The 13,844-nt window shown below is 41.0% G+C and overlaps 1 protein-coding gene and 3 non-coding genes across 6 annotated transcripts in view; 3 read left to right on the top strand and 1 right to left on the bottom strand.

The window, feature by feature from the left end:
- Positions 1-765: 765 nt before the first annotated feature.
- The window catches only part of LOC147137188 (serine/threonine-protein kinase PAK 2-like), a 15,584-nt gene continuing 2,505 nt past the window's right edge, over positions 766-13,844 (bottom strand). For 2 of the 3 annotated variants that reach the window (XM_086050443.1, XM_086050441.1), the window contains exons 2-15: positions 9,893-10,086; positions 9,708-9,814; positions 9,289-9,436; positions 9,165-9,181; positions 8,956-9,069; positions 7,875-7,998; positions 7,729-7,792; positions 7,143-7,191; positions 6,799-6,911; positions 6,421-6,538; positions 5,787-5,886; positions 5,269-5,465; positions 3,884-4,021; positions 766-2,086 (exon numbers count right to left, since the gene is read on the bottom strand). In XM_086050443.1, the coding sequence (XP_085906569.1) occupies positions 2,000-2,086; positions 3,884-4,021; positions 5,269-5,465; positions 5,787-5,886; positions 6,421-6,538; positions 6,799-6,911; positions 7,143-7,191; positions 7,729-7,792; positions 7,875-7,998; positions 8,956-9,069; positions 9,165-9,181; positions 9,289-9,436; positions 9,708-9,814; positions 9,893-10,070 (1,554 nt within the window). In that variant the 5' untranslated portion in view covers positions 10,071-10,086 and the 3' untranslated portion in view covers positions 766-1,999. Of the gene's footprint in view, positions 2,087-3,883; positions 4,022-5,268; positions 5,466-5,786; positions 5,887-6,420; positions 6,539-6,798; positions 6,912-7,142; positions 7,192-7,728; positions 7,793-7,874; positions 7,999-8,955; positions 9,070-9,164; positions 9,182-9,288; positions 9,437-9,707; positions 9,815-9,892; positions 10,087-11,291; positions 11,428-13,844 lie in introns of those variants that run through there. The other variant, XM_086050442.1, reaches the window with a different exon arrangement.
- trnar-ucg (transfer RNA arginine (anticodon UCG)) lies at positions 2,439-2,511 on the top strand. The gene has a single exon. It is a non-coding gene; the product is annotated as a tRNA-Arg (tRNA).
- Positions 3,046-3,118, top strand: trnar-ucg (transfer RNA arginine (anticodon UCG)). Its single transcript has one exon. It is a non-coding gene; the product is annotated as a tRNA-Arg (tRNA).
- Positions 4,362-4,434, top strand: trnar-ucg (transfer RNA arginine (anticodon UCG)). The gene has a single exon. It is a non-coding gene; the product is annotated as a tRNA-Arg (tRNA).

Below are 13,844 nucleotides of genomic sequence, written 5' to 3'. Positions count from 1 at the left end.
AGATCAACTTTATTTGGATTATTAACAGACAGTACAACATTATGAAACATTTACATGCAAATTTTCCAACATTGTATCTGTTCATACAGTTGATATCAGCAAATCAATACTGTACAACTGTGATCACCCTGACGTTATTAGGAAAAAAAGCTGACAATAAGTGGAAAAGACAAAAAGACATGAATTGTTTATGACAGCATGTTACCAGGTTAATCAAATAAATCAAGGTGATTAATTCCTTTTTCGTACCACGTAGGGACGGTGTGTGGTGAAAAATTGTGAAAAGGCCAAGATCCAAGCAAGAAGGGCCTGCTGATGAAAGTTTGATAACTTGATTGGTTAAACCTAAAATCTTTCCGTTTGTTGCCTTGATTAAATGTTTTTCTTCCAGTGTAGGGATAAAATACTAGATTGAATCTGGGTTAGAGAGACATTTTTTTAACCAGCTAATTTTAAATGTATTAACAACGTCACTGAAATTCAGGACTTTAAGACCTCCCTCTCTGCGTGACAAAAGATAGACGTCGTAAGGCCCCTGGCATCCACTCCCCCTCAAAAAAAAAAAAAAAAAATAGTCATATATGCCAATTTATTCATTTGAGAATTATGAAAAAAGGGTCTACCTCATCCTATCACAAATCACACTCAGTTATCTTCATGGCCTCCAAAGACAGTCAGAAATTACAGAACTCATGAACAATCTGCTCAACTTAACTGTAGGCTTGCAACAATCTAGTAAAGTAAAAAAAAACAGTTGCCCATGCATCACATTAAAATGTTTATTGACAGGAAAAGTCAAACACACAAATAAAAACTCATATTTTTATCGTAATTACGATTTACCCGAATGGTAGTGTGTAAGGGACTGTGAAGAAGTGTCTGAAAAACGTCAATAACAAGAGTCCACGCAGCATTTAAGAATAATTTACCAACTGTTTTATTCCATTCCAGTCACTTGTAGCATGAAAAACATTTTGTTTTAAATTACAAAATTCCTCCATCAGCCTACTTTGGTCCGTGGCCACATAATATGGAACACAGCGTGTCACCTTGCCATTATACAAACAGAACATTTTAAATACACATTAAAATCTTATCAGTGATTGTCTATACTGACACGGTGTTGAGGTAATTTGGGGGATGAATTTCAATCAAAACTATGGAAAATACCATCTATCATTTATCAATATTTGGGGACAAAGCCGCAAAATTTTCTTGAGTGACATAAAACAAGTCATTCAGAATTTTTTTTTAGGTTGTTGTGCATTCTATAGTATACAAAATAAGTCACACACAAGGCCTCAAGGACAAAGTGTAGGACGAATTGTACTTTGAGCAAGGAAATAAAATAGTGAGGAAAAACGTTGTTGAAAAATGTTTTTTGTTGTTGGTAGTATGCATGGATGTGTTTGCATAGATTGTTGTGATTTGAAAAACAAAACAAATCAGCAGAAACAAAGCAGTATAAACATTAAATGCCGTAAAAAGACCAAACAAAAATAACAAAAAAAAGCGACAATTCCTATTCAGATGGCTTGATTTAGCACCAGAACAGCGCTCTTTGGTTTAAATTCAGTTTCAAAAATATTTACATTCATGAAAATGTATGATGCAACGATCCCAAAAAGTGTATTATCATATAGTCTATTTTTTATTTGTTTATTTATGTATTATTATATAGACTATTTTTTATTTGTTTATGTGTTTAGGAAAATTGATTGTTAAATGGCTTGTATACAAATAGTTCTTTGGAGTGCCTACCCACCCATAAAATGTAGTAAGAATTTATTCACCCATGACATGATCCGCAAGGCTGGACCAAGATCAAGAGCCACTTTCAAGTGACTAGACTGTCTGGGGGGGATTAATTTGACCACCTGAAATTGCACACGGCGTGTTGAGGAACACTGTGTAAAGAAGGCACTAAGATGGAAAAAAAAAACACAGTCTCTGGAGTTTTTAGGGGGGATTTTTTTAGGGGTAGTACCCTCTTGCATACTTAGCGGTTGCTCCTCATGGCCTCCTTGGCAGCCAGGATGAGGGGAGTCAGACTGGACAGAGGTTTGGCCAGCTTCAGGAAAGGATGCTGCGTATAAAAAACAGGCACATGGAAAATTGTGATGTGAGCATAGTCAATAAATACATTAGTTACTTATGATGTGCACTGATAAGGATTGTATTTCGGTCCTGTTGCAATGCTGGATGAGACTGCGAATTTCTAGAATTAGCTATCACGTGTAGCCTCGTTTAGGGCAGTAGGTAGCCTGTCAGTCTCATAATCTGAAGGTTGAGAGTTTGATCCTCACACGGGGCTATTTTGCTTTTTCAACACTCCTCAATTTAAAGTTTGTTTAGCAGAGTATACGCGCCAAGGAGCTGCATGGCTGCTTATATACGTAATTGTCACTCTGTGATGACATGCAGAAATTCCAATATGTGACCATGTGGCCTAATGGATAAGGCGTCTGACTTCGGATCAGAAGATTGAGGGTTCGAGTCCCTTCATGGTTGTCTTTAATACTTTGTGATAACACCAACTTCACTTTTCCCTCCCCAAAGAGTTCCTTAAAAAGTATTCAAACTGTGGTGGCTCAACGCATTCGGACAATTACATGCATGATGACAATGACAGCAACAGTTGAAAATTTGTATCGTCACTGTCTGCTGGACCCAAAAAGAGGGAAAAGTAGGTAGCGCGTCAGTCTCATAATCTGAAGGTCGTGAGTTCAATCCTCACACGAGGCAGGTTTTCTTTCTTGTAACGTCACAACTTCTTTACATGTTGGTGGATAGAACAACTTTAAACTGAGAAGGGCTGAAGAAGACAAAACATATCTGCTTTCTGTGAACATCAATCCTTCCATCAGATTATAAAACTGAAGTGCTACCTACTGCGCTAACAAGGCCGCCAAAAAGCTATCAGTAACAAGAAAGAGGCGGATGTAACACAACACAAGCACGTAGCACGACAACCTCTGATTGTATGACACCGTGATGACATGCAGAAAGTCAAGTCAAGTCAAGTCAAATTTAAGTCCAAAATGTGACCATGTGGCCTAACGGATAAGGCGTCTGACTTCGGATCAGAAGATTGAGGGTTCGAGTCCCTTCATGGTTGTCTTTAACACTTTGTGATAACACCGACTTCATTAACCGCTCTCCAAAAAAAAGTCACTCACGAAGTAAAGCAGAAGTTGAAGATCTGTATCACAATCTGCCACAATACTTACATCGTAAAAACTGTGAACCGGTTGGCTGTCACATACTGTTGCACATCAATACAGGCTGCATTCATGCGCAGTAGGTAACGCGTCAGTCTCCTAATCTGAAGGTTGTGAGCTCAGTTCTCACACGAGGCAGGTGTTTTTTTTTTTTTCAACCCTCCTTCATTTGAAGTTTGTCTAGCTAAGTATACACGTTATATGCAATGTTGTTAAATGAATGACCAGTGTTTAAAATTGCTTGCTCTCTTTGACGACGCAATGTTAATGTCTCAACAACCATCCCGTTTTTTTTTTTCCCTGAAAAGTGATAGTTTTGGATATGCAAAGTTTCAGCCTGATGCTAGCGGTTAAAAAACGGAATTTCTGGCTTTTATTTTGAACATTTTGAGAATGGGAACGTTCACATGATGGCTTGAACGAGAAGAACAAGTTGAAGTTGGAATGGTTTGAATCGGTCAACAAATGGCGAAGGAGGAGGGAATAATGTTGAATATATCTAAATATGTGAATAGTATTGTGAGAAATTTGGCATTTTATTGCAAAAATGTGAAATGTATATAATGTATAGTTACCCGCGGCATACCTGATGATCTCTGGTGACACAATCACTGATCTCAAGTTTCAAGGCCTGTGCGACATATGATATACATTAATGGTACCTGCAACAGTTCTCGGCCCGACCCTCGCTTCTCCACGTCCATCTCCAAGCATCGCGACAGGAAGGATCTGAAGACGGGGGACAGCTTCTCTGGACTTTGCAGCTCAGGAGTGCCGTTGGTGGCAATTAAATACAATGCCTAAAAGACAAACACAGTGAGGGGTGAGGTAAAAAAATTGCAGGGTCGTGCACCGAAAATCTGCAGATTCAATTAAGAAAAATTGAAAATATGTCACAAATTGGATAACAGCAGCCAATTAGCTTTGGGAATGTACTACATCGCAAAAAAATATATATATTTGCAAAAAGACAGGTGCCCCGTGTGAGGATTGAACTCACAACCTTCAGATTATGAGACTGATGCGCTACCTACTGCACATGACAAAAGTGTGCAGCATGTGAAAGGCCAGACGAAGACCATTTTTTTTTTTTTTATACTACTAAACAGGACAATGCATTCCTCCAGATGGCTGATGTATGACCATGTGGCCTAATGGATAAGGCGTCTGACTTCGGATCAGAAGATTGAGGGTTCGAGTCCCTTCGTGGTCAGCCAATTTTATGGGATGACACCAAATGTAAAATTCATTTAATATGAAGACTTTTCATCTCTTAAATATATTATTTTATTCTTGTATTATTCTGATTTATAAATAAAAAAAAAACGTTCATCCTTGAAAAAAATATTTTGTGAAAAATCTTAATTCCTGTAATACTCTTGACTTTTCTCCCTTGAAAATATACAAATTACTTATTTTATTTGAACATTTTGCTACTGGTCTATAAACCAATGAATGGTTTGGGTCCTCGATACATTAAAGAAATGCTAATTGAATATAAACCCAGTAGGGCTCTGAGGTCTCCGGAGTTGGGTCAATTAGTGGAGCCCAGTGTTTGAAGCAAACATGGTGAAGCAGCATTTAGCTGTTATGCTACACGTGAGTGGAATGTTGCCAACAGAAATTAAGTCAGCCAGCCCCAAGAATGAATGCTTTTAAGTGCAGGTTAAAAAGTCATATGTTCCCATCCCTTTAATTAAGGTTCTTTTAGCATTTCTAAAATCAACTTCACAATACGGCTTTTAAAATTTATTTATTTCCTTTGCTTAAAAAGATATGTAAATGTGTTTAAATTTTGTCAATGTACCTTCTTTTAGTCATTTTAGTACGTGGTTGTGTGAAGCACATTGAGTTATCTTACCTTTATTTCTGTGTAGTCTCATTCCTCCAGGACATGGTAAATCGCAAAGGTGTTTTGTTTTTCTTTATTATTGTCACAAAATGTTAAAAAATGACTCAGGCAAGTATGTTACAACATTAATAATAAAAAGCCTTTTGAGTCGGCGAATCCGAGAAGCCCGAATATGCGTCGATTCACTGTACTCACCCTGAGAGGGTTCTCGTTGAGATAGGGCGGCTCTCCCTCCACCATCTCGATGGCCATGATGCCCAGAGACCAAATGTCCACTTTGGGCCCGTAGGCCTTCCTGGTGACCACTTCCGGGGCCATCCAGTACGGCGTTCCCACCATGGTGCTGCGCTTGCTCTGCTCCGGCGTGATCTGAGCGCAGAAGCCAAAGTCGGCTGCAAAGACGGGACACAGAGACACCATTAGCAAAAGGCTGAGATGGAGGCGGTCGGGACAATTGGAGCCCAAAAACAACACCACCTCTGGACCCACCAAATGGAATGTAGGACTTTTTTCACTTAAAAATTCAATACAAATACACATACAAATGCATGCTTTCATTTCTCAAAAAAAAAAAAAAGTACTATTGTAAAATTGTGTTTTTTTTTCACACTCTCCTCCAAAAAATTGCAAATGTATTCTTGAAGCCCCTCTAGACTTTTTAGGTTAGGTATTTTGACAACTCCCCCCCCTTAAACATTCATATTCATTCTTACTAAGTTTGACCGATCCATCCATTCCCAGTAGTACGTTGTCACTCTTGATGTCTCGATGGATGACCTGATTGGCGTGAAGAAACTCCAAAGCCTGCAAGACCTGGATGCAAACAAACAGTATTAACTTCTCAAGTCAAGGTTTTGTTTTTTCTTGGGCTCTAACCCAAGGATGGAGCCCTAATGTGAAACCCTAACAGAGGTTTGAAGCCCTAATTTGAAACCCAAACTCTGTCTTGAAACCTAGTTTTTAATCCCGCATAGGAATGAAACCGTAATTTGAAATCAAAATCATGGCTTAAAAGACTCATGTGAAACTCTAACCCAGGCTTGGCACCCTAAATTGAAACCTTAACCCAGGCATGGAGCCCTAATTTGAAACCCTAATCCAGATTTGACGCCCTTATTTCAAATCCCTCATAGAAATGTGACTGAAAAGATGGCCCGCACACTGACTGAGTTTCCTTAACAACAACCATGTGACCGCCGTGTGTGTTTCAATAAAGCCGGCCAGAGCGTTTCCATGACGACAGGCTGCGGTTACAAAGAGAAGAATCTCCGGCATATTTTCCAGCTTGCGTCGTGGCTCAAGAGTGGAAAGCGGACCCGAAGTGAAATGAGCGTCGCCGGTGCGAACCTCTCTGCATACGGCTGCGATCTGGGCCTCGTCCATGCACGTCTCCGTCACCACGTCGGTCAGGGACCCGCCCGCCAGGTACTCCATCACCACAAACAGCTCCTCGCCAACCAGAAAACTGCAACACAGAACGCAAAACGCATGATGCGCTCATTCAAACACCCCCCCCCCCCATTTCAAACCTTAACCCAGACCCAGCTGGTTTGTTTTTTATTTTTTGAACACGCTTTGTTTATTTTTTTAGTTTTAGTATTAGTTTTAGTATCTGTAGAGTGCAAGCTAAAAAAAAAAGTCACTAAGTATTGCGTAATAATGTCAAATAAACTACAATTCTCAAATGACTGTGTGACCTTCCTTCTTCTGTTGTTTTTCTTGTACCTGTCTACAAAGTTGACAATGTTGGGATTTTTCATCTCCTTCATGACCAGGATCTCGTTGATGATGAGTTCTTTCTTGGGCTGCTTCTGCAAGTTGATCTGCTTGATGGCCACCTGCAGAGCGAGTACAGCATTGTTCAATACACAGAATGTAAATACGTATCGTCGGCGTCGGGTTTTACTGTATAAGGTATAATTCCAACATGAACGATGCGGTGTTTAGTAATTCAAGCCAGATGGCGGTTTTGGGGATTTTCTGGAGAGTCATTTTGCCGATGCGAGGATTCCGCCCAATAACGACGACATATATACAGTACGTCATTATACAGTATTGCATCAGCATACCTCTTGCCCTGTAGCGACATCTATGGCCGTGTAGACAGTTCCAGATGCCCTGTAAGTGCAAAAACACAGAGCAAAAAGTGACAAGATTTGAATGAAACCCTCATTTGAAATCCCTCCAAAAATTGATCGAGCTCTTTGAAACCCATATTCTCATGTGATGAAACCCTAATTTCATTCCTAACACTGTCTTGAAACCCTAACTTAAAGGCTTAAACTTTGCTTAAAACTCTCATTTGAAACCTTAAACTTGGTGAGAAATACTCATATTTTAATTGCAACTGCTTCTGGATACCCCAATTCCCACATTTGAATCCCAATCTTGAAACCCTAACTCAGGATAGCAACCTTACTTGAAACCCTAACACAAGCTTGAAAGCCTTATTTAAAACCTAGAAATTTGCTTGAAACCCTAATTTGACAATGTAACCCAAGATAGACACCCTGACTTGAAGCGAGAATTTGCCAACCCTACATTTGCTTCAAACCCTATTCCAGGCTCGAAACCCAAACCTTTGCTTGAAACCCTAATCGAGGATTCCAAACTCAAGGTTAGTTGCACATCTCCCCTAAAAAGTCGTGTCCTCACCCTTGTCCGATCTTCTCGTATCGAGTGTATTTCTTCTTGGGATCTCCGATACTAACGATAGTTCCTAAAGAACAACAAACAATAAACCGAATCAGTTTCTTTGCTTTTTGTGCGGCGTCATTTCAACAGTGAGCAGGCTGCCTTACTGAGTTTCTCCATGATCTCCTCGTCCGTCATCTTGCCTCCTTTCTTCTTCTGCCTGTCGGCCGCTTTGGAGGCCGGGTCGCCGTCCGGAGGCGGGAGAGGGTCGATCACAGATCGCGTGTAAACCTGAAAGGTGACCACAGGACAACTAATGAGCATGCAAATGATCTTTGACCTCCACCAAGGCTAAATTGTTCACCCTTTAATCGCACACTCCAATTCACTTACCATAATATTCAGTTGAAACTCTAACCCAAGCTTGAAACACTTACTTAAAACCCTAACGTGATGAGACCTTAACTTGAAACGCTAACTAACCCTGTCTTGAAACTACAATTTCAAATCAAAACATAAAGCCCTAATTCAAAATCCTAACCATGGCTTGAAACCCTAACCCAGGGTTGAAGCCCTAATTTAAAATCCTAATGCTGGCTTACTTTAACGGTCTAAACCAGCCTTGAACCCCTAATTTGAAATCCTAAACCTGACTTGAAACACCAAACAATCGAATTTGGAACCCTAACCCAGGATTGAAACCCTTATAAGAAATTCTAACTTGAAATTCCAACCCAAATTTAAAACATTAACCCAGGCATGAAGCCCTAATTTGAACCCCTAAACAGTCTTAAAACCCTGATTTGAAATCCTAACCTTATCTTGAACCCCTAATCCAGGTTTGAAATGCGAAAATGAACCCCTAAACCAGTATTGAAATTCTAATTTGAAACTCTAATCCCCACAAGCCACCACCTGTATGACAAAAACACAGATGGTCATCATGTTTGATAATGACGAATATACTGACAAAAACAGATTTTGGTAATTCATGCCTAAGTTTTCCTTGTCATCACTACTTTGTTTTTTAAGGTCTGGGAGAAAAGCACCGGTTATGTCGAATGGTAGTGATTTGTATTATTTTTCATGAATACTTAGACCCACTATGCTACTGTAATTTAATGCTGGTCATTAGGATGGTACTTTGGTACAACTTACGTTTGAAAACGACTACTCTATATAAAATGTCTACAATCTGTTTCTGAACCTTATACAAGCACACTCTACTCCTCTTTTCGAACAACTCACCGACTTAGTGTGTTCCGGCCTGGGCGCCACGACGGGCGGCGGCGCGTCGTCGTCATCGTCGTCGTCGTCGGCGTCTTTGCCGCCCGGCGAGGAGGTGGCGGTGCCTTGCTTAACCTGCGGAGCAGCAGGAGGAGGAGCAGAAGGAGGAGGAGAAACGCGTCAAGCGAGTGACGAGCGGATTTTAACCTGACTGATCGGCAGTGACTCACCGACGGCGAGTCTTTATCTGCGCGCGGATGGGGCAAACGAGGCAAACAAATGAAAATTCTTGGTTGCAAATGTGTGATTGTAGTGGTGCAGGTATAGTGGAGGGAGGAAGGTGAGGACACTGACCTGAGGCTGAGAAGCTGAGGTACTTCTGCTTCCCGCTGGTGGAGTCGTAGAACTTGAGGATGTCCAAGACCGCCTGGGGATTCTGCTTCTGTTCAGATTTGCTGATGTTGGAGGTTTGGAGGAGACGGGCCCATTGCTCCGGCATGCCCTGGAGATCAGAAATTTGGGACTTGAGTCACCCAGACTTGACCCCCAACTTGAAACCCTAATGCCTAGTCCGATCTTGAAACCTTAACTCAGCAATTAAAACCTAATACTAAAACCATAACTTAAAACCTGAACACTGGTTTCAAACTCAAACATGAAAACCTAACCCTGTCTTAAAACCATGACCTGGAAACAAAACTCTCATTTTAAAAGCCTAAGTTGAAACTCTAGACCTTTTATGACCCCTTTTATGTTCTCATGCTGTCTCTTACCGTGAACTCTCCAGTGACGGCGTCAAAGCCCACGTGGATGGTGTGTTCAAAATCCGACGGGGACGAAATCTCGGGTCTGTCCTTGTCCCGGTCCTTCTTCCGACCTCCTGCAAGGCAAACATGGACATGTTAACTGTTTCTCTGTGTGTGAGAGGGTATAGTACACGTGTGTTTGTGTGTGTCACCTTTCTCTGAGGCAAACATGGAGATGATCTTGTTTCTGGACTTGCGCTCCTCCGGCACGGACGGAAGCGGCCGAGAGCTGTGATTGGTCGACTGGGGGTCCTTGGCTCCTCCTCCTTGGCTACTCATCCTGACAGGGGGGGCGGGGGGCTTGTCCTCGCACAATCCGCTGTCGCACATCTACACACACTTGGACCTGGAGAGAAAACACACCCAGGGCCGGATTTATTATTTGGGAGGAGTTTATGGAAACAGGTCAGCACGCACAACGTGATTCAAAATCGGAACCGTGCTGGCTGATTTTGTGTGTTCAAATAATGGTGGTGAGGAGATCGTTTCTGCTCGCCTGAAACCTGAAACAAATATAAATGATCGCGACGTATCATTCATTCAGGAATGCAATTTTGGAGCTTCTGAATAATCGATGTGCTGCTGACTTGGAGCCAGTCACAAGAAGGGGTCATGCCTTACCGCCGACAACAAAAAATGGATTTGAAACAATAAATGCCGTAGACTGATTAGCGTCGCAGAGCTTTAGACTGCAATTGCAACATAAAATATAACTTCGCAATTGGAGAGTTTGCATAGATAGACTTGCCAACTTTACAACTCCACACACGATGTTGTTGAGAGCATGACGAGCGGCTAATCTCATTTTTTTGCCTTGTGGTAGCAGAGCCGCTAGCAGCAACAGCCGGGGTGCTTTTATTTTGAAGGGCTAGTCACAGGATGTCACAACTGCAGGGTGTTTTACCCATTTGGCCAAGTATGCATTAGCTGGCTGTCCCAGTGGCAAGCACGACGAGCAAGATGATTTTTTTTTCTCTCTGTAAATTTTCTCTTTTTTCTGCAAAAATTCTGTATGAGCTGGCCATTGTCAGTGAATATAGATTATTGAAAAGCATTCTCTCATTCTGTGATTGTTTTTTTCAAATTATAGCACTGTACTGAAACAATATAAATGACATCAGCTACTAGTTGACGTGGACACAACTTTCATCACATGAGTGTTGACATCAAAAAATGTTAAGTCATGCAAGCGCAAATGACTAGCGCATGAGTTTTATAGAAATGAGAGAGGCTCCTCATGTAGCTGCATATCTTCGACCACTATGAAAACCAACAAACCCACAACCAGAAAAGCACAAGTGCTTTCATGGAATTGAAAAGTGGCCTTTTTTTTTCCTGTGACATCACAAACAGGAAACCGGAAATGTTTCGTGATTTGGATTAAAAAAGAAACAAAAACCCGAACAACAAAAGAAAAACACTTTGCTTTGGCATGATTTTCCAAGGAGGCCCTTCCTCATATCCCGATAATCCAAAACGCCAAAACAGACACCGCGACAACGCCACAGATACTATTTACCTCATCTTTGACAATCGCAACCGATCACTAACCTTCTGATGCCTCTTCTGCGTCTAACAGAAGATCCAAAGAACTGTGTTAGTTCCACGACCGTCTCCCTTCGCTGCGTTTACCTACCACTAAGCGCCTTGTCTCGTGCCAGCCCCCTACCTTAACACTTTGTGCAGGGCAGGTCTGAGCTGGCCGCATCATTCCACAGCGACGGTGCACCGGACAAGTATATTCTTGCCTGGGCCCGGATGGAATTCCATAGCTCCAGGGCACACACACACAGAGAAATGGTCATTCCCTATTTTCAGATGAATGATATGAGTAGGGCCCGACCGATATTTATTTTTTGAAGCCGATGCTGAAATTGGGCAATTTACGAATAAAAATGTATATATATATATAAATATATATATATATATATATACATATACATATATATATACATATACAGTATAGATAACCAGCACTGATCCTGTATATTTATGATATAATATAATTACAATAAATATCTGCCTTTATGCTATTATTTAACCCTTTATCAACATATTTTTTTTCAAGAATATGTTCTACGCAAAGCCTACTAGTTGAAACAAGACTTTCTGATAAATACTGCGTTTGTGGGATAAGAGTTAATAACCCGTTTTTTAGCCATCTCTGGGCGTGTTCATTTTGTCACTTCTGTCGACTGAAAATGACATCACAACTACTCAGGCCTCAAGTAACGACCAATTTTCTGAAGGTGAGCCGTGATTGGTCGTTACCTGAGCCCTGAGTTGTTGTGATGTCATTTTCAGTCGACAGAAATGACAAAATGGCCGCCTCTGAGATGGCTAAAAACGGGTGGATTTTGCAGCTTAATTCATATTCCACAAACGCAATATTAATCAGAATGCCGTGTTTCATCTAGTGGGCCTGCTGGGAGCATATTCTTGAAAAAATGTGCGGGTTGTTTTCCTCTTTAAGGAATGATTTAACCTCTCAAAAAATGTGCAAAGTGCGGTAAAAAGATAAATAATTATTGATACATTTAAGTCGATAACTCAAAATATTATTATTTTTTGATGTAGATATTGATTTCATTGTGTTTATTTATGAAATCTGTACCGTCCCAGTTGCTCAGTGAACATCAGTTGTCCCTAAAAAGTCACATAGTGGCAGCAGGCCACTGTTAATGTAGAACTCTGTTACACTAACATGGCAGCGAACAGAGAGGAGCTATTTTACAAAAGCACAGTGGGTAGTGAGAAAATGAAGCTCCACATATTCAGTTTGGTATTTGCAAAAATAAGAATTTAAATGAAATGAAGCTATGTCTCACATGAAATACATCTTTGGTGTCCTCTGGTGGAGCCTAACGCCTGTCGAACTGAGGGGCGGGGCTTCAATTCAGGCCACAGCTTTGTTTAGTAGTAAAATGTCCTTTGCCACCATCTTGTGGCAACTACAGGCAATAATAAAACTTTTGAGATTTTCGCTTTTTAGGGGTTCACTGCATTTAGGAATCCTCCTCACCATTCTAGCAAGTATTTGTCAGCGGGTGGAGTTTTTTGACCCGGGCTATGTAAGTAAATTGACGTTTGAATTTGATTCAGCCCTAATTTTGACTATTTCTCAGTGCAATACACACTCACACACAAAACACCAAGCTGTTTACAGGAAGTGGCCGGCGCAGGCTCTTTTGTTGGTCTTCTATAAAAGGAAATGGTGTGGAGGACTTCCTGGAAGGAGCGATGACGCCTGTGCGCTCACATTCAGCACAGGCTGAAAGACAAACACTCACACACAACGACTTGACTCCTGTGACTGCTCCAGTCACGACTCAAGTGTAAACACACAGCCAGGCCGCTCACCTCCACATCCTGTTATTCAACCGCACAACACTGCAAAAGCCGGCATTTATCACCTTTTTGCCCATTTCGCTGTTCTGTATGAACAACACCAACACAGAATGGGGGGACCAAGTCCACACAGCGATTTTACGGATTCTGGGGTGAAACAGTAGCCTAGACTGGGCAATATGGCTTGAAAATCTCCAAAATAAATAATAACAAAAAAATGTTTTCCAATTTTTTTTTTCCTTTCACAAATGACAGCAAATGACAATCAAATTCAACGCAAGTTTGGCTGTTTTATTTTTTTTTCCCGCCTTCTGCTATTTTTCTTTATTTCTCCTGATGCCAACACGCTTGATTTTTCTTTAGCATTTTACAGGAGCTCTGCAAGGCTGCTTGGCGCTGTAATGACTTCTTTATTTATCTGAAAGGGTGGTCTAACATGGTGTACAGTGGAGACTTGATTCTGTGTGAAAATCAAAGGGAGGAAAAATGTAGCCAAGTGCATATCCCGTCTGAAAAGACCCAGCCATCTGTTCATCGGCATCCAGTACAGAAACTGGTAGTGCTAGTGCAAAGCAAGCCTTGACTGTCGGCAGAGCACTGAAATACAGAAGTCAAAGGAGTTGAGTACTGAAATGTTAATTGACATTATACGGAAAATTACATGATTACGTTATTATTTTCAATAGTAGTCACATAGGTCATTGTTATTTTGGTGTTAGAGTGACTGCTGTGAATTTAAGTTTATGATTTTGTAAT

Source organism: Filicampus tigris, chromosome 13 (assembly GCF_054856515.1).
Source record: "Filicampus tigris isolate MCC_2025a chromosome 13, RoL_Ftig_1.0, whole genome shotgun sequence".
Taxonomy (NCBI): domain Eukaryota; kingdom Metazoa; phylum Chordata; class Actinopteri; order Syngnathiformes; family Syngnathidae; genus Filicampus; species Filicampus tigris.
This window is presented reverse-complemented; position numbering and strand designations above follow the sequence as displayed.